Source organism: Salmo salar, chromosome ssa01, assembly GCF_905237065.1.
Source record: "Salmo salar chromosome ssa01, Ssal_v3.1, whole genome shotgun sequence".
Taxonomy (NCBI): Eukaryota; Metazoa; Chordata; class Actinopteri; order Salmoniformes; family Salmonidae; genus Salmo; species Salmo salar.
In genome coordinates, this window is record NC_059442.1 from 37,014,191 (window position 1) to 37,034,927 (window position 20,737).

At 44.2% G+C, this 20,737-nt stretch overlaps 1 protein-coding gene across 1 annotated transcript; it reads right to left on the bottom strand.

Annotated features, from left to right (window-relative positions):
- Positions 1–2,085: 2,085 nt before the first annotated feature.
- On the bottom strand, positions 2,086–17,532 carry LOC106601017 (zinc finger MYM-type protein 4). The gene is made up of 26 exons (XM_014192876.2): positions 17,217–17,532; positions 15,250–15,736; positions 14,857–14,940; positions 14,656–14,705; positions 14,311–14,475; positions 13,797–14,170; positions 13,441–13,618; positions 13,086–13,298; positions 12,662–12,809; positions 12,234–12,349; positions 11,560–11,940; positions 11,238–11,388; positions 10,940–11,100; positions 10,485–10,647; positions 10,225–10,341; positions 9,918–10,103; positions 9,432–9,577; positions 9,020–9,149; positions 8,573–8,749; positions 7,547–7,641; positions 7,152–7,308; positions 6,772–6,923; positions 6,368–6,482; positions 4,661–4,894; positions 4,371–4,494; positions 2,086–4,191 (listed from the first exon to the last, which is right to left on the bottom strand). Exons 1-26 carry the CDS (start codon positions 17,250–17,252, stop codon positions 3,960–3,962), a joined length of 4,572 nt encoding a protein of 1,523 aa, XP_014048351.2. The 5' UTR covers positions 17,253–17,532; the 3' UTR covers positions 2,086–3,959.
- Positions 17,533–20,737: the final 3,205 nt, after the last annotated feature.

Consider the following 20,737-nt stretch of genomic DNA (forward strand, 5'->3'; position numbering starts at 1 on the left):
TCCCTGTTGAACACCCCATGGCAAGGAGTTCCAGGCTGGGTTGGGTACTGATCTGCTTAGGTTCAGAGACCCTTACAGAAACAACAGATTGCTCTGCTGTGAGCTGTGAAACTTTCTTTCTCAGAGAATCTGTCAGACATTGTTGTGCCACAAGTTCACTCTCTACTTCTTTGGCCCTTCTCTCCAGCTCCAGGAGAGAGAGTTCAGAAGCAGCACTAGAGGGTGGGTGAGATCCTCCAAACCCAGAAGGGGGTTTGAGCAGAGGCCAGTGCCTCAGAGAGCCAGTGTAAGACTCTGTGTCCCCCCAGCCTTCATCCCACAGTGTGTTCACCATACCGAGCACTACGTCCCACTCTTCCACCTCCTCCCCCTCTGCACCACCACCTCCTGCTCCACCCTCCTGCTCCTTGCTTTCTGGATCTCCCTCCTTCACACTTGACTCAGCACCATCGCTGCTTTTACATTCTGGCTCCTCTCCTTCTTCCCCTTCCTTCTCTGGTTTCTGGAGAGGTTTTTTTGCAGAGTAGACCCTCCAATTTTCCAGGTTTTGCTCCTTCAAGGAGTAACCCACCCTACCTACCAACCCTACCAATTTACCCTGGTGCTCAGAAAAAGGGGTGAGGCGAGGAAGATTTTTTCTCTCCATGGCACTAAGAACCACCAGGGAGGGCAGAGGGGGAAGGATAGGGAGGTTATGGAGTGCACCGCCTTGTCTAACAGTTCTCTTCCTTACAATCAGTCTGCGAGGCCAGGTGGATTCCATAGGCTGGGGGCTCACAGCACGAGCAGGAGCAGGTCCTGGGGAAATCTGATCGAGCATGAGGGGGGTAGTGTCACGGGTTGGCTCTGGGGAGAAGGGAGAATCATTGTCAATGGCTGAGTCCAGTGCCTTGGTCCTGGGCGTAAACCCAAAAACCCCAACATTCTCCTCTTGAGACATTGAGCCCACTGAGTGGGATACCTCCCTTTTTTTCTCAATCTCTACGCCTTTCTCTTTCTTTCTTTCTCTTTCTCGATCTCTTTCTCCTATCCTTCTGAGATCCTCTTGAACACATTGGAGGGCCGTCACAGAGAGCTGGGAGAGAGGGGGTTTGGGAGGCGGGTGACGAGGCTGAGAGGGGGGTGATTCTTCGAAGATGAAGCTATGCTGCTGAAACGGCAGGGGTTTGGCTGGGGATAAGAACACAGGGGTGTGACAGCCTGAGGAGAGGGGTGACCCGGAGAAGGGTGAGATGAGAGGGGAGGTCATGCTGTGTTGTAGGTAGAGCGGATTTAAGAAATTATTCTCCATTACATCACCAGATGATAGTTCTAGATGCTCAAGATTCTTGGGGGGTGTCAGGACTTTCCAGGACTGCCGGCAGTTGTCCCCTCTCTTGCCGCTATCATGCTGGTGTTGATGTCTCTTGCCACTGGAAGAGGAAGTTCCCTCAGGGGCTGACATCAAGGAGACACTGGGGGACACTGACCTGCCCCCAAACCCCCCTGGGGACCGGCTGCTCTGGCCAGCTTCAACCAGCTTTAGCTGGTCAAAGATCACCCTTTCATCCAGCCTTCTACCTACGGAAGGTATGGGAGTCGTGGATCGTGCCTCGAATGTGATCATGTCCACGCAGGCACCTGCTCCCACCCCTAGGTTGCCATTGCTGGAGAAGTTGTTGTCCTGGCCTCCCCTGGAGGTTATGGTGTTCTGAGCAGAGCCATGGTCAATGTGTTCATTGATACACATTGTGTCATAGATGGAGCGCTGGGGGATGTAACCGTCCTCATTATAGCCATCCCCGTCTACACTCTTCTCCAGACAGCAGGAGCTCTGCCTGCAGCAACCCGGTCGACTAAGAGGCTTCCCCATAGTGTTCTTTCCACTACCAGCAAAACAAATTTTTTTTTCTTCTTAATAGTCCAAAAAGAGATTGTAAGTAAAATATACTAGATACACGAGAGGTGCAGGGAGACAACTTAAAAATGTCTAAGATGCACGTTAGCTCATTCCTTTTGAACATGCAATAGTCATCTGTAAATATGAGAAATATTCAGATTGAGGAGTGCCATCTGTAAAATCTGTCAACAGTCTCCTCTCAATAATAACAGTAGGAGCTTGGGAATTTATTTTTAGTCATACATACAGGAATATTAAAGAACAATTTTGCTCACTTCCTCTGACTGCAGCCAACAACACAAAAACAGAGGAATTTAATAGTTGCAGCTTCAAAAAATAACATGACTTCAACAACATAATTCCGGGTAACTCACTGCTCTCTGTGCTGGTCCATTCAGAACCCCCAAAGCATTTCTCATCGTCTATCTCTGCATTAGTTTCTCCTCATACTTGTCTCTGCTGTCATCAACTTCCATTGTGCCCATCAATAAAGAAGTCAGATGCCAAACACTTGTTATTGCCATAGCAGCTGATCAATACATCCCCTTTCTTGCTTGCGCTCCAGAATAAAGCATTTCTGAAATGAAGAAATTCAGGTTTAGGAAACCATGTAAATCATCCTTGTCTGCTCACAGGCACAGATTATTTGACAAATATTTCAACACCAACGCAAACCGCCCCCCTCCTCTCTCTCGCGCTCTCCATCTCTCACACACACACAATTAGATTCCCCTCCCCCATGTTTCTAAGGCTGCTTCAGGGCTTAAGAGGTTTGGAGCTGTTAAAGACTAACTTTTCCCTCTTTCTTTCTCTCCATCCCCTAATTGTCTCCATTTAGGTTTGACCGCCATGGGCTTTGATTTCCTCTCCAGACATAAATCAGCAGGGGGGGAAAAAAATCTGATGTTTCTAAAGAGGTGAAAAGAAGGACAGTCACAGCTTTGCGATCTCCATCTTATGTGACACTGACAGAATATCCTTGAAATTACATCATTCGAAACAAATCAGAAAATGGTATAGGAAACAAAACACGTTATTATACAACCAGTTTCAATGTGCTTGGCTGAGAGATGCAGGATAAAAATTCAGCCTGCAGTTTGATCTTTTATCCATCTGCCTCCTCTCTCCCACACAAACTCTTCTTCGCTCAACACACTCAATCCCTCAGTACCACTTCTCTCAGTACAGTCCCCTTTCCTCCCACTCATGCCCTTTCGCACATGCAACGACAACGTGGTCTGACTATCTTTTCTATTTGTCCATCAATACATCACGTACTGTACTACAACATGACTCTGCACTGCTAAAGCATCACAACACAGATACATAACCCCACCTTGAACCATCAGTCAGTAAATCATACACTGAAGCAGATGAAAGCAACTCTTCAGCTCCACTCAGATTTGCATACAAGACCAGGTGCAATTTACCATATCATTATTCAAATCTAAATGCTGATGACTTTCACAGTGAAGGAACATTTTCAATCGGTTTCTGAGTTATATTCTCAGAGTCAGAGGTTCTTTTAATCCCTTCAGAGAACAAACAGCAGAGCAGACAGAAATGTCCTTTGCATAATCATGTTGCTTATTCAAGTCCATAACAGATGGATCCATACAAAAAAACAAACAAAACTATGTACAATAATTACGTGATCACCTTGGTTTAGTTAGTAGTGTGGATGATCGAGACTGGAATTAGTTGTGTGGGCCCTTAGAATAAAAGGCAGATTAGTAGAAAGTAACAATAAAATGGTCAGCTATAGTAACAACTTAGAAAAACAAACGGACACTAATGTAACATTAACAGTATTTTTATGTTTTGTTAACAATGATTCCATTCATCCTCTAAAACTAGAATCTAGAAACAAAGACATTATGAAAGACTAAATGAAGTATCTTATCGTAGTGTCTTTACATGATTGTGGATGTTTTTGCAACATGTCCATGTTGGTCTGAAATGGCACCCTATCCCCTATATAGTGCACTACTTTTGACCAGAGCCCTATGGGCCCTGTACAAAAGTAGTGCACTGCACTATATAGGGGATAGGGTGCCATTCCATGAGTCTGTTATATCCACTACGAGCTATCATCGTTGTCGTCTGTGGAGGCTGATGAAGCTTCAGTAGAGTGATGATGCAGTGGAGGCTCATCCAGATGGACCTCCCGTACAGCCAGGATGCGTGTTAGCATGCTCTCCAGTGCAGCGCCTTCTAGTTGCTGGCCAGAATACCACAGCGAGCTGTTGGAGAGGCATGAAAGCTCTGGCTGCAAGTAGAACAGGCCCGGCCTATTCTTCACAGACTCTGAGCTGGAGGAAAAAGAGGATTATATAATGAATCGATAGGCAGCCATTACAGAAATATTCTCCATTTCTCTTTTTCAGACTGCAAAACATTGAGGCATTAAAATGTTGTCAATATCTAAAACAAGTCATATGTACAGTAACAGAGTGAAATATAACAGGAATAAACATTTATGTAATCTCACCATTTGGAGATGTAGAACTCGTAGAGTCTGACAGGGCAGCGTAGTGGGTTCTCAGTGTTCTCAGGCATCTCCATGTCACCCTCCTGTTCATCCAGCTTCCTCTTGGCAGGCAAAGCTAGCAGCTCTGGATACACACACACACAAATCAACCTACAACCTAGCGCATTATGGAGCTTGTGGAGGATGTTATTGCTTGGGATATGGCAATGCATTTCTTAATTGCTACTAATGGGATAAATAAAGTATAATATAATGTGATAGCCTTCAACACCATTGAGGTCGGAACTCACCGGTGGTGTCCTGACAAGGCCTAAACCTCAGGAAGGCGCTCTTGCCGTTCTTAGTGACCCTGGTACAGTGGGTGAAGTTGGCGAAGGACAAACGTCTGTGTTGGCTCTGGGTCTTGAACTGGAACAGCTTGGTTCCAAAGAAGAGCAAGGTGTTGAGCAGCACAAAGGGGGAGTGGGCCCCCAGCTGCTTACAGTCCCACAGGTATTCCTCCTCCACACGGGAATGCAGGTAGCCTAGAGACAGACAGTGGAGGGAGGGTCAGAGGTATGGGTCACCATTTTTTATGCGTTTCAAATGTCCCAGTGATATTAAAGGGATACGACAGGCGTATAAGAAGACACGTTGGGACGGCCCTTTTTTTCTTTCAATTTTCGCCCAAAATGACATACCCAAATCTAACTGCCTGTAGCTCAGGCCCTGAAGCAAGGATATGAATATTCTTGGTACCATTTGAAAGGAAACACTTTGAAGTTTGTGGAAATGTGAATTGAATGTAGGGGAATATAACATAATAGATCTGGTAGAAGAAAATACAAAGAAAAACAAACTTATTTTTTTATTTTTCTACCACCATCTTTGAAATGCAACAGAAAGGTCCCAAATCTAGCCATCACTGGTTGTAATTCCGATGGTGTCCACAAGATAGCAGCAGTGTATGTGCAAAGTTTCAGACGGATAACTTGAAGTATGAGCAAACTACATGACATTTAGTGTGAAGTCACCCAGGTACATTTGGGCAAATCGTGAAGGAGACATTTACATTACATTTTTCTGCAAGAATATCGTCAAATCTGTATACTTGGACTTTGATTTAGCTTTTCTAGTATTAGTAGCCATATTATAAGTCCAACATTTGCAAAACTCAGTTTTCATAACACTCCATATTCTTGTAATTTTTGTCCAAAAGGAAAAGGCTTGCTGTCGCACAAGGTTAGCAGCAACATTTTGCGACAGATACAGGGTTTCCGCATACTCATGTAAAGCCCAGCTCATTGGCTATCTAGCTAGCTTTGTTTGACAAAGTTACAGTCAATCAAGTGAAGACCGCCCACGTCATCGGCGCACCATGAAGGCGTCACTCTCTGACCAAATCTGGTGTCCTATAGGATATACTACACTCCTAATAATATAGTGAAGTCTGGTTACGTTCTAGGATCTCTGAGGAATAAATACGAACGTGATTTGACTGGTTGAAACAACGTTTAGGGTTAGATTTTCACAGATTCCTTTCTTTGCAAATTGAACGAGTGGAAATACAAAATCGATCGTGCATGCTATATGGACCTTTTTAGGATATGAAAAAGGATTTTATCTAACAAAACAAGACTTCATGTTATCTCTGGGACCCTTTGGATGATAAATCAGAGCAATATTTCAGAATGTAAGTACACATTTCACCGTCAGTTGAGTTTATCAAACCTTTCGCAGTGAAAAGTGTTTAGCTGTTAGGAGCTCTCCTCAAACAATAGAATGGCATTTTTTCGCAGTAATAGCTACTGTAAATTGGACAGTGCAGTTATATTAACAAGAATTTAAGCTTTCAGCCGATATAAGACTTATATGTACCGACATTTGGTGTTTCTCTAAAATCTGCGATCGTGACACATGGCGCTGCATAATTTACAACTGCCCCGTTGACGGGACGCTTATTCCTAAGACGTTTTAAAGGGAAGAAGAAACTTATAGAAGACTAGAAATATTCTTACCGCTGGGCAGCAGGGTAGGTCTCCAGAAATGTAGCATCATAGTAATCTCCATGGTGAACTTGTGATAGAGCACGTCAGTGAAGATATTCTCTATCCTTCCATTCTCAAATAGATACTGGTGAACCAAATGAGAGATGGTGAGGGAGAGAGGCATTAGGCACTGTATATCATATTTGGCAGAGGGGCAAGTACAATTGATGTTGCTGCCCCTGGGGAAGTTGCTATAGGAAAAGTCCAGATAATATTGATGGTAATAGTCTGCAAACAGTATTAGCTGCCATCACATCAGTATAACTGGGGCTTTAGACTGAACCGTATTTTAAGTATGGGCACTGACAGACAGAAAAGGTGGTACCACAGTGAATAACATAGTACGGAATAAGATAAACATGGAGGTGCAATACCTGCTGTATGCCCAGACAGAGGTAGAAGATGCTGTCAGCAGGGTAGGCCTGACCGTTGGGGCGACGGACCTCACTGATGAAGCGACAGAGGCCATAACTAAGCTCAGAGGAGTTACACTGCAACACGTCCTCCTTCAAAACCATGGACTTAGCTGCCGTAGGAGAGACAAGGGCACAGAAAACCAGATCAGAGAACCATGGATTTAGCTGCCATAGTGAGAAAGATGGCCACTGAACACCACATGAATACCGCTAGCATATTTTAAACTAATCTGGGCATGGCATCTGAGATGTTGCAAGGCACTTCAATTAACAAATCAATTAATCTACATGACAAGCAAAGACCTAAACAATTGCGTATGCAGTTAGGATTGACTCACAGGGATCTTTGGCAAATTCACAGTCAAACCGCTTGTTCCTCTGCAGGACCCAATTCTTCCAGGCTTTCACCCCGTACTCGTGGTGGAGTTTTGATCTGGCAGGAGGGAGTGAAACAGTTTGCGCCACCATGTCCATAGTCCCACTTTGCTTACGACTCTGCAATACAGAAAGGGAAAAAGGTTTGGACCAACAACGTAGTAGGAGGAGAAATGACTTGCTTTAACTGTATAATATCTCTGATATCATTATCTAATAATGAAACCCTATTGCAGTCAATAGTAATAATGGTGCTGATGTGACCTAACTAGTTATGTTACCTATAGCGTTAGACCAGTGACCCCACTATAAAATAAATAGGGTACCGTTTGGGACGCAGACTACAGTATAGACATACCCGTTTTCTGGGAGGGAAGCCATCTTTGGGTCTCTTGTGTCTTGTGGCCTGTACAGTCAGCCTCTGTCCCTTCACTGCCGCATGATCAAACGACTCTGAAACAGCATTGAATACACAGTTACACAGGGGATACAAATGTGATCTGTGGGAATTGGCAAGTTCATCATTAACCACGTTTCCATCTACAGTTTTTATGCGAGTATCGTATAAAAATAAATCACGACAGCTGTGACGGAAACAGGAAGTGCCGATGTAATTTTAGAAATGCCGACAATTTGTTCGTTCGACATGGTGTGATCTTTTTGTGTCTGTTATATTAATTGACTGGGAATGTTGGTGGAAACGCCATTATGCACAAATATTGATATAATAACCATCATATCGAAGTAAACTTGGAGTCACGCCATGATATGGTGTGGGGTCCTCCCACTACGACTCGGGAAACCATGCAGTTAGGCTACAGATGAAATAAGTTGTGAACTTCACAGGGTGGTGAACGTACACGGTGATGAGCTTGACGCTGCTTTCCAATAAATATTGAGGGTTTTATTCTGGTGACATGATGATCGATGCTTGACTGCAGTTTATCCATAATAATCTCATGTAGACTAGACAACCTGCACAGCCTACCCGCACTGTATCTGAGAGATATTGGCTAGAGAGCAGGTGCCAAGACCAGAGTAGACACATTTGCAATTTAACGCAACAATTTGTGACAAAACTATCGGTAGAGTTGAAAATGGGATGAAAAAAAAAACCATTTGATTTTTATTCGGTACATGAAAACTTAAGCGAAAAATACATTTTGTGTGCACTACATCGTCACGCACTAATTGTTTCCACAACAAGTCAACTTGGTAGAAACATACAACTGGTGGGAAAATGGGCATATTTTCTATAAGCAGTTTTTGGATGGAAACCTAGCTAATGCAAATATGATTTATTCTTAACTGGATAAATAAAGGTTGGATAAATAACATTGGAACATAAATGTAGCTATGTTGTTATTCTCAGAGCCTTTCTCACCAGGGGGGTAGTCAGCCTCCAGGTCCAACATGCTGGGGGAGGATGTTGTGCTGGGGGGTTCGACAGGACCCTCTGCCACTCTCTGGGGGTTGGATGTGGACTCATCCTCTCCACCCCAGCTGTGGGGGGTGGACACAGCCTCAGACTCCAGGTCTCCACTGTAGGCGCTTCCTTGGTCTGTGGATAAACACCACACAGACAGACACCATGTTATCGAACCCTTCAGTAAGATAACCCTAACCCTCCACCAGAGTGATTTTCATTTAAAAAGGTTGCTTTTCTAACAGTGTTTATCTATTAATACAGGTTAGTCTAAATATTGAGATAAATGCAAGAGTGATCTGTTCAAGAAAGCAGCAGCCAGCTGATGTGCCAAGCAACAAAGTTAGACAGTAACGTTGTCATATATACACAGCCGCAGCTCAGAGTACAAACTTTTCTCTTCACCTCCATGGGAGACAGGTTTGTCTTTCTCCTCTTCCTCCTGCTCGGCCATGGTTTGAGATGCGACACCATCTTTCCTGTCCTTGAGCTCTGAACGGCTTAATGAGGAGGGTATTACCATGGGCACTGGCACCTGGACAGAGGGCACAGAGAACAGAACATGGTTTAACCAGCCAAGTTAACCAACCATTAAAAGAACACACAATGAAACATGGTGGGGGTATTAGTAGGGTCCTCAGAAGAATAACAATCCAAGACACGAGGGTGTGTGGGGGGAGGCATGTGAGTTTTTAGGCCACCAGGGATGGGTACTTCCTGGTAATTCCCTTTGAAAAGTGGAAAATAAAGTATATATTAAAGGCACATAAAGAGAAAGTGGATGTAGGCATGAGAAAAGGACGCAGAGCAAACGTACAGGCACGGGGATACCCATGGGCACAGGAGTGTACTGGGTGTACAGGTTCATGGGCACTGGGATGAAGACTGGCACTGGAACGGGCATCACAACCACCCGCACTTTCTCCCCGTTCTCTGTGTACGTGAACCCAGTCTCTGTGAACCCTACATCAACGAGAGAGAGAGAGAGAGAGAGACTTATTTAACCTTTTTTAAAAGTCAGTTAAGAACAAATTCTTATTTACAATGACGGCCTACAATCAGAGACCCTTACTAACCCTTTAAACCAAGTGGTCATACTATGAACATGTAGTGGAAGGTCTGATTTACAAATTCAGTGGAAGGGTGGGGCCAATACCTTTATGGACGGGACATCTTAAAAAGTAGCTAGTTTGTTCCAAAAATATTAAAATAATTTAAAGAATTAAGATATAAAAGTCTTAGAGTAGGCATCAGCGACTAGGTTAGCATTTCTGATGTTTTGGATGTTAGTTTGTTGTTTTACCCATGGGTGCCATTGGTTTCTCTGCTGTCTGCATCGGGCAGCTGGTTTCCTGGTCCAGCATGAGGGGTTTACAGATGATGGCCTTGTTCTTCATGATCCGACGGCGGGCTGAGATCCTCATGGCGTCCGTCTGGGTGCTGGCATCGCCAAGGCTCTTGCCGTGAGAGTTAGACGTTGGAAGAGCTCCTACAAGCAAAACAAAAAAAATAGTCTGAACTACAAAAGCTTATATTAGTCGACCACTTCTTCACAAATGTCTTAACCGTGCTCGGTGTTAGCCAGTGTTCTCGATGAGTGTACTAGCTACCAGTCAGGGCAGTGGCAGCCGTAGCATGGGGCTGGCCAGCAGGAGAGGTGGCCAACGAGACAACATCAGCAATGACAGGAGCCGGCTTGGAGAGGGAGAACAGAGGTTGGGACGGACCTACAGGGGGAGAAAGAAGGGAAGGAAAGAGGGGAGACATGTTGAGTAGTAGGCCTAAGGCAGTCATTAAACTGAGATGCAGCGATAGGTCATCCAAACAGGTAGTTATTTTCAAGAAAAACGTGTATATAATTTAGTAGTACCCTGTGTAGTAGTGGTGCCGTTGCTAGTCCGAGGGTGCAGCTGGAAGGTCTGATAGCAGTACTGAATAACACACTCCAGGTTACAGAAGTGCCTAATTGCCCCAAAACACTTCAGTTGCTCTCTCATCTTCCCTTGACGTCTGCAGCACTCACACTTAGCCATCTGGGTAGGGGAAGGACAACAAACAGTTCAGCAATTCAAAGGGCCATTTGTGGACTACATAGATATGTCCCAGGAAGTGGTTGTAAGGTAATCAAATCAAGAGAGTGAGAGATCAGGGCATGTATTCATAAAGCGACTCAGAGTAAGAGTCCTAATCTGGAATCGGGTCCCTGCAGTCTTATTCATTGTCGTCTTAAGGCAAAACTGATCCCAAATCAGCACTCCTACTCTGAGATGCATGCTACACACAGCCCCAGAGGTCAACATGCATTAAGATTATTCTGGCTCTGACCTCATAGAAGAGAACAGTGTAGTTGGACATGCACGCGTCCCTGCAGAACTCTTGCATCCTGCCACCAAAGTGGTTGTGGATCATCTTGGGGCTGATGTCGGCACAATAGGCACATGTCCGCCATGGCCCCTTCATGTCGTGCTTGAAGAGCAGCTTACAGCCTGTTACAACACCCACACACAGACAGGTTAATGTACAATATTATACTCAAAAACAAATTATTACATCATTGTTATATTTATGGCATAAATTGTCAAAAAGGACTAGGAGAGAAAGAGAAAGGGTCTTTGGTACTCACTCTCACTGCAGAAGGGCCGGTCGATGAGGTCATATCTGATGACTTCTTTGACCACCTTCTCCAGTTTGCAGTATTCACACCTCACTTTGATATTACTCCGTTTCTTAAACTCAACACAGCACAGTTTGCAACAGAACTGCATGGTGCGACCCTGAAGGAACACAACACAAGCCCAGGAGGACAAAGAGCATTAGAGATAAAACTACAACCCCCATCGCAAAAGCATTATTAGACAAAACTACAATACCTATCACAAAACGACCATTCCCATAACACTTCAAATGTAATAAACAAGGTACAGGATCAAGAGAGAGGTACTTACATTGTACTCATAGAGCTCAGGTTTCCAGCGGAACTGCTGAGGACACTGATGGCAGGAGAGTTTCACAGGTCCACTGGGGGCGGAGGTAAAGGAGGAGGAGGAGGAGGGGGCCATGGGCGGCCCTGGTTGATGCTGCCCCACCCCGTAGGCCCTAGCCAGGCCTGGGGCGGCTCGATAGGGTAGAGGTGGAGCAGAGGTCTGGGTTGGGGCGTATGGGCGGCCAGTGGTGGGGACCCAGGACGGGGGGTAAGGATGGGAGTAGCCCTGGGCTGGTGCTGGAGGGGTCTGGAGGTACGGAGACACCATGGGAGGAGGAGGAGCAGTGGATGAGGAGCCGTTCATCTGGCCCAGTTGGGGGGGAAGCTGGCTGCCTTCAGCCTCCTACCACATTACATCAAAGGAGAACACATTCAAAAACATGATGTATTCTGTACAATCCATTATATATAGGCTGATTGGTATCTTTTCAATTTGACCTGTATTGTATGCATTGCGTTTTATGTTTGGTACAATTGTCAAATAAACCTGAACCTAAATGCAGGCTGAAAAACACATAAAATCCCTCTCAAATCTACCTAACAGACTGAACAGTCTCTAATATGAACACAGAGAAAGCGCAGATCATATGTAACATAGTCTGTTTTGATCCATTTAGCCAATTAATCAACGAATACCCGGAAAGTCTTGACGCAGGTGTAAGAGCAGAAGTTGCGGATGCTGCCGTCTACCATGGCCAGGTGGTACTGAGAGACAGCCTTCACTTTGCAGTAGGTACAAGGGAATGCCGTTCCTGTGTGTGACAACTTTTTTTAATACCACTGCAAATAAAATGTAAAACCAATTTCATGGCAAAATATTGGTTGAAACACAAAATTGTTTGCTGGCTAGCGGAAAATACATCCTGACCGAATCCACTGCAGGGTTTTTTCCACTCTCTGAGTAATAATTACTGGACTAAATCGACATGCAGATGCATCCCAGAAAAAATGATACCAGTCAAAAACAGATTTCAGACTATTTCAGACAACATATGGCCTACAATATTGATAAATGAAAACACATTTGTAGACTTCCGCTTATACAATGGTAAAGTCAATGCTACCTGACAGGTCGTTCTGCGGCCAGCTGTTATTGACACAGATGGAATTGCAGAAGAGCTCCACCTTGCCATCCGTATCGGTGCTCTCCACCATGTCAGACATGAGTCTCAGATCACGACAGTGACCGCACGGCATCACCTTGGTGGTCGTCTGTCATACAGGAACAATGGGAAAGAGTTGATAAGAAGAAGAGATTTGATGATGGCGGCAGTGGGACTCAGTGAGACAAATGTGTTTAATATCAATAATGTATTCATAGAGACTCATTGAGGGAAACCAGACTCGGAAGGGAGGCCCATCCTCCACTGAATATACCCGATTGAAGTTAAGAGTACATATGACCATCAAGGCCAGACCGTTTTTAAAAGTGGACTCCAGTTTCTATGGAGGACTGTCTGTGTGTACTACCTGCATGTGCGTACTTACCCGTTTAAAAGAGCTAATGCAGGTTCGACTGCAGAACTTCATGGTGACGCCCTCTACTCGGAGCGACCGACAGTTCCTGTCAGTACTGGCGCAGTACTCGCCACAGCTCTCACACACATTTATGACCAGGTTGTGGGAGGAGCGGAAGCGCATGAAACACTCATCGCTACACAGTTTGTGCAAGGAGCCCTGGTGAGTCACTTCGTGCTGAATCTGAGATGGCGGGGGGGGGAGTTATCAAATCAGGCAAGATGATCAAGTCAAATCAAACATTTCCTCATGTAACCTCACCTGAAGTTGACTTAGAAATGAGAGTGAACTACTCAAACCAGTGGTTGTCTGTTTTGTCCCTTACCGTGTCGCTCTTCTTGCACATACTGCACGTCGGGGCGGTGGGCTCTTGGAAAGAAGGCATGGAAATAGTCCCTGGTTTCCTCTTGCGGTTGAACACAGAGAGGCAGAACTGGCTACAGAAATCCTTCAGGTTATTGTCTGTAATCACACTGATTACATCCTTGGGGTCCTCGATCTCCCTGAAGAAGTTAAAAGTTATAAACGAGTTATAGACAGATATAATAGTTATAAACAGCAATACAGCTATGAGCAACGGGGGAAGTTATTTGGTGCACCCCCACAGTAACTCCGGGAATCGGATGATAGCAGAACGATTGAAAGTTGGAGTTGAGGTGAGTCAGTAGCCGAGTGACTCACTTTAGGCACTGGTAGCAGGTTCTCAGTTTGATGGGAGGCAGGGTGAACCCAGTGAGGCAGACAGTGGAGCAGAAGAGCTGGGTGGACCCTTTCCGTTGGAAGGCAGTCTGACCGCGCAGCAGGATCTTAGAGCAGCCTGAGCAGGACACACGCACTGCGTTGGCTGGGTTGGAGCCACTAGGGGGCTGGGGCTGGGGAGGGGGAGGGGGTGGCTGGGGCACTGGAGCCAGGCTCCTGAGGGTCATCGTTGGCCCCTGTGGAACTAGACTTCTTCCTGGTCCAAATATGGAGGTGGGGGTCTGGGGAGCAGCAGTGGGCGAGCCATACGCATTTCCTCCACCAACAGAAAAGACAGAACTGATCCTCAGCACCTCCTGTAACATACAACAAATAAGAACAAAGAATTAATAATGATAATAATAACATAGCAGAAATAATATACCATAACAGAATCATCATATCCATATGTTGTAAAAGGGGACATCTAAGGCAGGGCATGGGAGCCTTTGCTGACCTCAGGAGCTGTGTTGTCCAGCTCCTCCTTGATACTCCGTGTTGAGGGTAGAAGGGCGCAGTCATATCCTTCATCTATGGGCTCATCCTTGATGTTCATGATGGGAGAGATGGGTGGCTCTTCTCTGTCCCCTACCACTGGGTTCTGGAACACACTCTCTGACCTCTGAAGGTCAGGGCAAAGGGACGAAATAGATGAATGAAGGCGACACAAAAAATAAATAATGTTCATAACAGCATTCCGCAAAAGGGAATTATCCTGAAATCTCTCACGCTCTGCCAGTTCTTTCTTGCTGCCCCTCTCCACTTACACTACCGGTATACTAAAGTCATACACTATACAGACCTCTTGACGGCTGGATCCCCCAGCAATAGACCGATTCTGTCTTAGTCCATCTGACAGAAATGGAGAAAAGGCCATTTAATGGAATCATCACAGCTCTCATAATGTGCATACCATGTGCATGAAGTGTAAAAATGTCCTAAATCATGTTCTTTATTGAAACTATAGTTATAACTAGCAGGGCAAGTTTGCTCGCAGTCTTACCCAAGCTGTTATCTGGTGAAGGGGACTGAGATAGGTTAGTTGAAAGATGGCTTTCTCCTTGCATTTGACTAGCCACCTCAGAAGCTGCCAAAAGAATGACTGTTGTTAAGCAATGCACAAGAAGTAGGCCTAAGTTCAAGGAAAATGCCACAAAAAAAACCTATATTTTTGTTATTTATTTCATTAGTCCACTGTTGATCGAGTTTGCATAAAACATTTTGGAACGTATCAACAGTGGACTAATGAAACAAATACCACGTTTTTGAGTGGAATTTTCCTTTAAGTAGTAAGAAATATAAGTAAGAAAAGTTATATTGGTGATGAGAAGTAATAAATGCATGAGGAGTAACGTCACAGGCCAACTCAGACTAGGCATGATGTTTTCATTCTAACCTGCTCTAATATTGGAAAGTGAGACTGCATCAAGGAATCTGTCAGTGGAATTTTGATCATCCTGAGTCTCTGCACGTCGTGTGTCAGGCGATCCAGCCGGCCGTCCGCCTGACTCTCTGTCAGACTCCACATCCCCCAGTGCCACCTTGGGCAGGGCTATGTCCCACTCCTCCTCCTCATCTGCCCCAAACACAGGAACCCCATCCAACTCATCCTCTGGCTGGCCCACCCCCAGACCAGCCAGGGAGAAGGTGGTACTGGTAGGATGAGAGATGTGAGGGAATACATTCCCCTCATCGTCACTGCTAAAATCGTGGTCGACGTCAGGCCGTCCGTCTGGTTCTGGTGCTCCAAAGACTGGTCCGGTTGAGATGCTGCTCCAAAGAGATCTTGTTGACAGGGGAGTGTGTTGTCGCTGGGACTCACCAGCCGTGGGGGCTGAGAGCTTTACCGCCTCATCAAAAGCCTTGGACAGCCGGAGTTCATGCTGTGGGAGGAGACAACTGGTTAAAAAGTGTGGTCTTGGGGCCTCCCGAGAGCCACAGTGGTCTAAGGCAGTGCAGCTGTGCCATTAGAGATCCTGGTTCGAGTCCAGGCTCTGATGTAGCCGGCCGCGACCAGGAGACTCATGGGGTGGCGCACAATTGGCCTATCGTCGCCCGGTGTTAGGGGAGGGTTTGGCCAGCAGGGATGTTCTTGTCCCATCGCGCAATAGCGACTCCCGTGGCGGGCCTGGCGCAATGCACGCTCGCCAGGTGTACTGTGTTTCCTCCGACACATTGGTGCGGCCGGCTTGCGGGTTAAGGGGCGTTGTGTCAAGAAGCAGTGCGGCTTAGCTGGGTTATGTTTTGGAGGACGCACGGCTCTCGACCTTCGCCTCTCCCGAGTCCGTACGGGAGTTGCAGCGATGGGACAAGACTAACTACCAATTGGATACCACGAAATTGGTGAGAAAATAGAGTATAAAAAAATACAAATTAAAAAAGTGTGGTCTTCTCTAGCCCAGTTGGTAGAGCATGGTGCTTGCAACGCCAGGATAGCATGTTCGATTCCTGGGACCAGCCATAAGGGAAAAAATGATGCATGCATGACAGTCACTTTGGATAAAAGCTTCTGCTAAATAGCATATATTCAAGCAATATGGCCCAAGGGGGTGTGGTATATGGCCAATATACTACAGCTAATGGCTGTTCTTACGCACGACTGAACGCAGAGTGCCTGGATACAGCCCTTAGCCGTGGTATATTGGCCATATTCCACAACCCCTCGAGGTTCCTTATTGCTATTATACATTGGTTACCAACGTAATTATAACACTAAACAGAAATGTTTTGTCATACCCGTGGTATACGGTCTGATATACCACGGCTGTTAGTCAATCAGCATTTAAGTCTCGAACCACCCAGTTAATAATTACATTTTAACCAGCGTAGAAAGCTATGACATTATTCGTACTAGTGCAGCAATAGAGGGGGAATCATCTGGTTGGGTTTTGAACAAGAAACCATATTTCACACAGAGTAAGCACACTTCAGCCTGTGACATGAGGGCCCAGACCTCTGGACAGTGCTGTAGTAGCTACACAAACAGCCGCAATGGGCCTTGGTTGAACCAGCGACCCTGGCCTGCCATACCGTTTCGGACCTCATGACATAAGCCGTTACACTCACACAGGGATGCAAACTCATAATACTTTTGACAGAACTGTGATATATCAATAAGGGGCTCCAGTGAAAATAATATGAGGGTTGATTATTCTACGAACACTACTAGCTAGCTTAAAATAGCTAACCTAGCTACATGGCTTGCTAGCTCTAACTACTGTAACGTTAAGCTACATAGTCATGCACTTGAGGAAAATCTAGCAAGATAGCCAGGAAGCTAGCTGCAACAAGGCTGAGCAGAAACAGATGGGTAGCTAGTTAATAAGATAATAATGCCTTCATTATTTGCAAACATATTTTCACCTGAGATTTTTGTTTAGCCTCCTCTGACTCCGCCATGTTTTGGTCGCGCGCTGTTCTTCTCGGAAGGGGGGGGGGGGTTTCTTTTGCAACTAACGTTAGCTAGCTAGATAACTAGCTAGGATGCACTGCACACAATGTTATTGTTAAAGACAGTGCAAAAGCGACTTCACGATGTGCATGAAAATATATGATTTGCAGAATGTGTATGAAATAATTGTCATTGAGGGGGCATTCTAATTTGTGTTTAAGTAGCTGCTAGCTTTTCAATGGGAAATTGCATGCACATCGAACTATCCCTTTCTGCTGGTATGGCTGTACCGTAAAGTTCCATAGATAGGCGCATTCTCTGTCTGTGTTCGTGGGTAATTTGATTCAGTAACGCAATACATTAAATGTAACAAATCATAATATACACATTGTACATATTATCTGAATTCGTTCTCTTTTCTACAGGTAGATACCCAATGTTGACACCTCATTACGTTTTCCCAGTTAAAATCAATTCTAATCTCTCGCACATATTTGGATTAGTTCGGTACCCTTCTAGCTTGAACGTTGCAGATAGAAATGTACAGTAGATTGGCAAACCCAGTGGGTCTGGGTTGTGATGGGCATCCGAGTATTTTCGGTGAGCCGGCTCATTTGGCTCCGTTGACGTAATAGAGCCGGCTCATTTGGCTCTCAAATGGCTCTTCGTTGAAAATGCTTAAAAATCGACATAAAACCATGAACATTTTTCTAATATCCAGTGTAAAACCCAAAAGAGAGGCTGCCATTATGTCAGATTGTGAAATAATTGTGGACCAGATTGACGTGCTGTCCTCAATGTTTATTGTTTCTGCAGTGAGGATTCGCCCTCTTAAGAGAATGATTTTGTCATTTATTTGCAGAAAAACTTTAACCTCAAAAAGCAGTAGAAGCACTATGCAAATCAGGGAGACAAATGAACGGCTCTTTCGCCGATGCGATTCGGTTCCCAATGTTCACCAAAAATATACGTGCAAAAAGAGCCGTTCGTTCGCGAACGATCCATCACTGGGGCCGGGGTTTATGCGTGTCAGTTGAAGTATGTTGTTTATTTCTAGCTGCATCGTTCAACGTTTCATACAGGTCAAATGACAAGGATCAAATAGTCAAGAAGAATCCGGAAAGGAGACTCGACATTGTCAAAGATTTTCTATGATATTAACAATATATTTGAGCTAATGCTCTAACAATGGAAAAACATGTCATCAAATATGGAACGTAGGAAGGAGGAGGAGAGATCAGGTGGGACCATTCTAGCCAATGAGATGGCAGATAGGGGCGTGACCAACAGGCATAGAGATATATAGAGGACTCAACTTTGTATCTGTGCATTATACCGTCTGTGGCAGCATGGGCAGCGTCATTGTGGCGCATCTCCATTTTAAAGTAGTACATTTTCTCCTTCTTCATCGGCTGATTGCCCCAGCCAGTGACTATTTTAAAATGGGGAAGCCCCCAATGGCCACGTCCATAAGAGCTTTGGATTGGGGGTGGATTGAATCCCGGAGCTGACAAGGTAAAAATCTGTCGTTCTGCCTCTGAGCAAGGCAGTTAACCCACTGTTCCCCGGGCGCTGAAGACGTGGATGTCGATTAAGGCAGTCTCCGCACCTCTGATTCAGAGGGGTTGGGTTAAATGCGGAAGACACATTTCAGTTGAATACATTCAATTTGACAACTGACTAGGTATTCCCTCCCTTTCCATGCTAAAACAGGGTATATCCATGATGAGTGCTCTGTCTATCTCTATCACAACAGGCACAACTCCGATATAAAGTCGTTTTTTGTAAAGTTGACGAAATTGCACGTGTCCACTTATATCACTACATTTGTAACAACCTAACAGTTACGAAATATATATTAGATCAAATAAGCCTCACAATTAGCAATATTATAATTGCAAACCAACATGAAGTTAAGGCCACCAAAAGTAGAGAAGACATGATGAGGAATAAAGTTCCACATAGAAGTGTGTCTTCTTAACAATTGTTTTATCCAATTGATCTTAAAAGTATTATTTAAGGTAGTAAAGTCCAGAAAATTCAGCCCACCATACTCATAAGTGTTCATTACAACAGTTTTCCTAATGTAATGGGTACGGTTTCTCCACAGAAAGTTGAAAAGCACCTGGTCTATCTCTTTGCTTATTTTACCGTCAAGATATAAAGATAGAGCGGCATATGTTAGTCTAGAGATACCTTCAGCCTTGGTTACTAGGATTCTTCCTTATAAAGATAAGTCCCTCTGTAGCCATTGATTTAGCTTCTTCTGGGCTTTTTTAATATGAGGGTTAAAATTTTGTAAGCCTCTAGACTTCTGATCCTTAGTAATGGTTATGCATAAATATGTACGTTCTTCTTTCACTGGAAAATCATAATATGAGGGTGTCACACAATCGTTGACAGCCATGAGTTCACATTTATTAATGTTAAGACATTGACCAGATGCTTTGGAAAAGGATTCTATCACATTGATCGATATGGGAATCTGATTAGCGTCTTTCAGAAAAAGTATAGTATCGTCAGCCAGCTGGCTTATAATAATTTCTTTACCAGCTATGGAAATACCTTGTACAGGACTATTATTTAAATAATTTGTAAGAAATTGGGTGATAAATAAAAATAGATACGGTGAGATAGGACAACCTTGCCTAATTCCTCTCTTCAACTCAAATCTAGGTGAGGTGCCATGTTTCAGTTTGATAGAGCTGTTACCATTCGTATAGTCTTAATAGCCTTACAGAAAAATCCCCAAAGCCAAATGTATCAAAGGAGTGGAAGAGGAACTGATGTTCCACTGTGTCAAATGCTTTATAAAAATAAAAAAATAATATGAAGCTATCCACGGTTATTAGGTCTGAGTAGTCAAGTATGTCTAATACTAGTCTGATATTGTTAGAAATATGTCTGTTCCTCATAAAGCCAGACTGTGTTTCATCAATGATTGCGTCCAGGACTTCTTTATTTATTTTTGCAAGTAGTAAGTAATATCTTATAGTCATTATTAAGAAGACGCATTGGACACCAGTTATCGATTAGCAGGACCTCTTTTTTAGGCTTAGGTATCAATGTTATTAACCCCGACTCATTGTAAGAGGGAGAACATTGTTTTTAATACTCTCTAAAAATACTTCAAGTAGGAATGGAGTTACTTTTTAAGAAAATAACTTGTACAATTCTGCCGTAATTCCATCAATACTTTACATTTTTTTACCTTTATTTAACTAGACACCTGGTGATTTATTGTTCTTTAGATGTTTGATAGACTCAAAAATCTCTTCAACTATGATGGGTTCATCACACTGTTTAGATTCTATATCACTGATAGAGTGAACATTATTCAGTGAGTCAAAAAACATATCTGTCGTTTCCTGAGAGTAGGTAGATCTATACAATTTCCTGTAAAAATTGCTACAGTAGTTAGCGATTCATTTTTGGTCATCTGTAATAACACCATCAATGTTTAAATTATGGAAAGTGTTATTTGTAGAGCGAC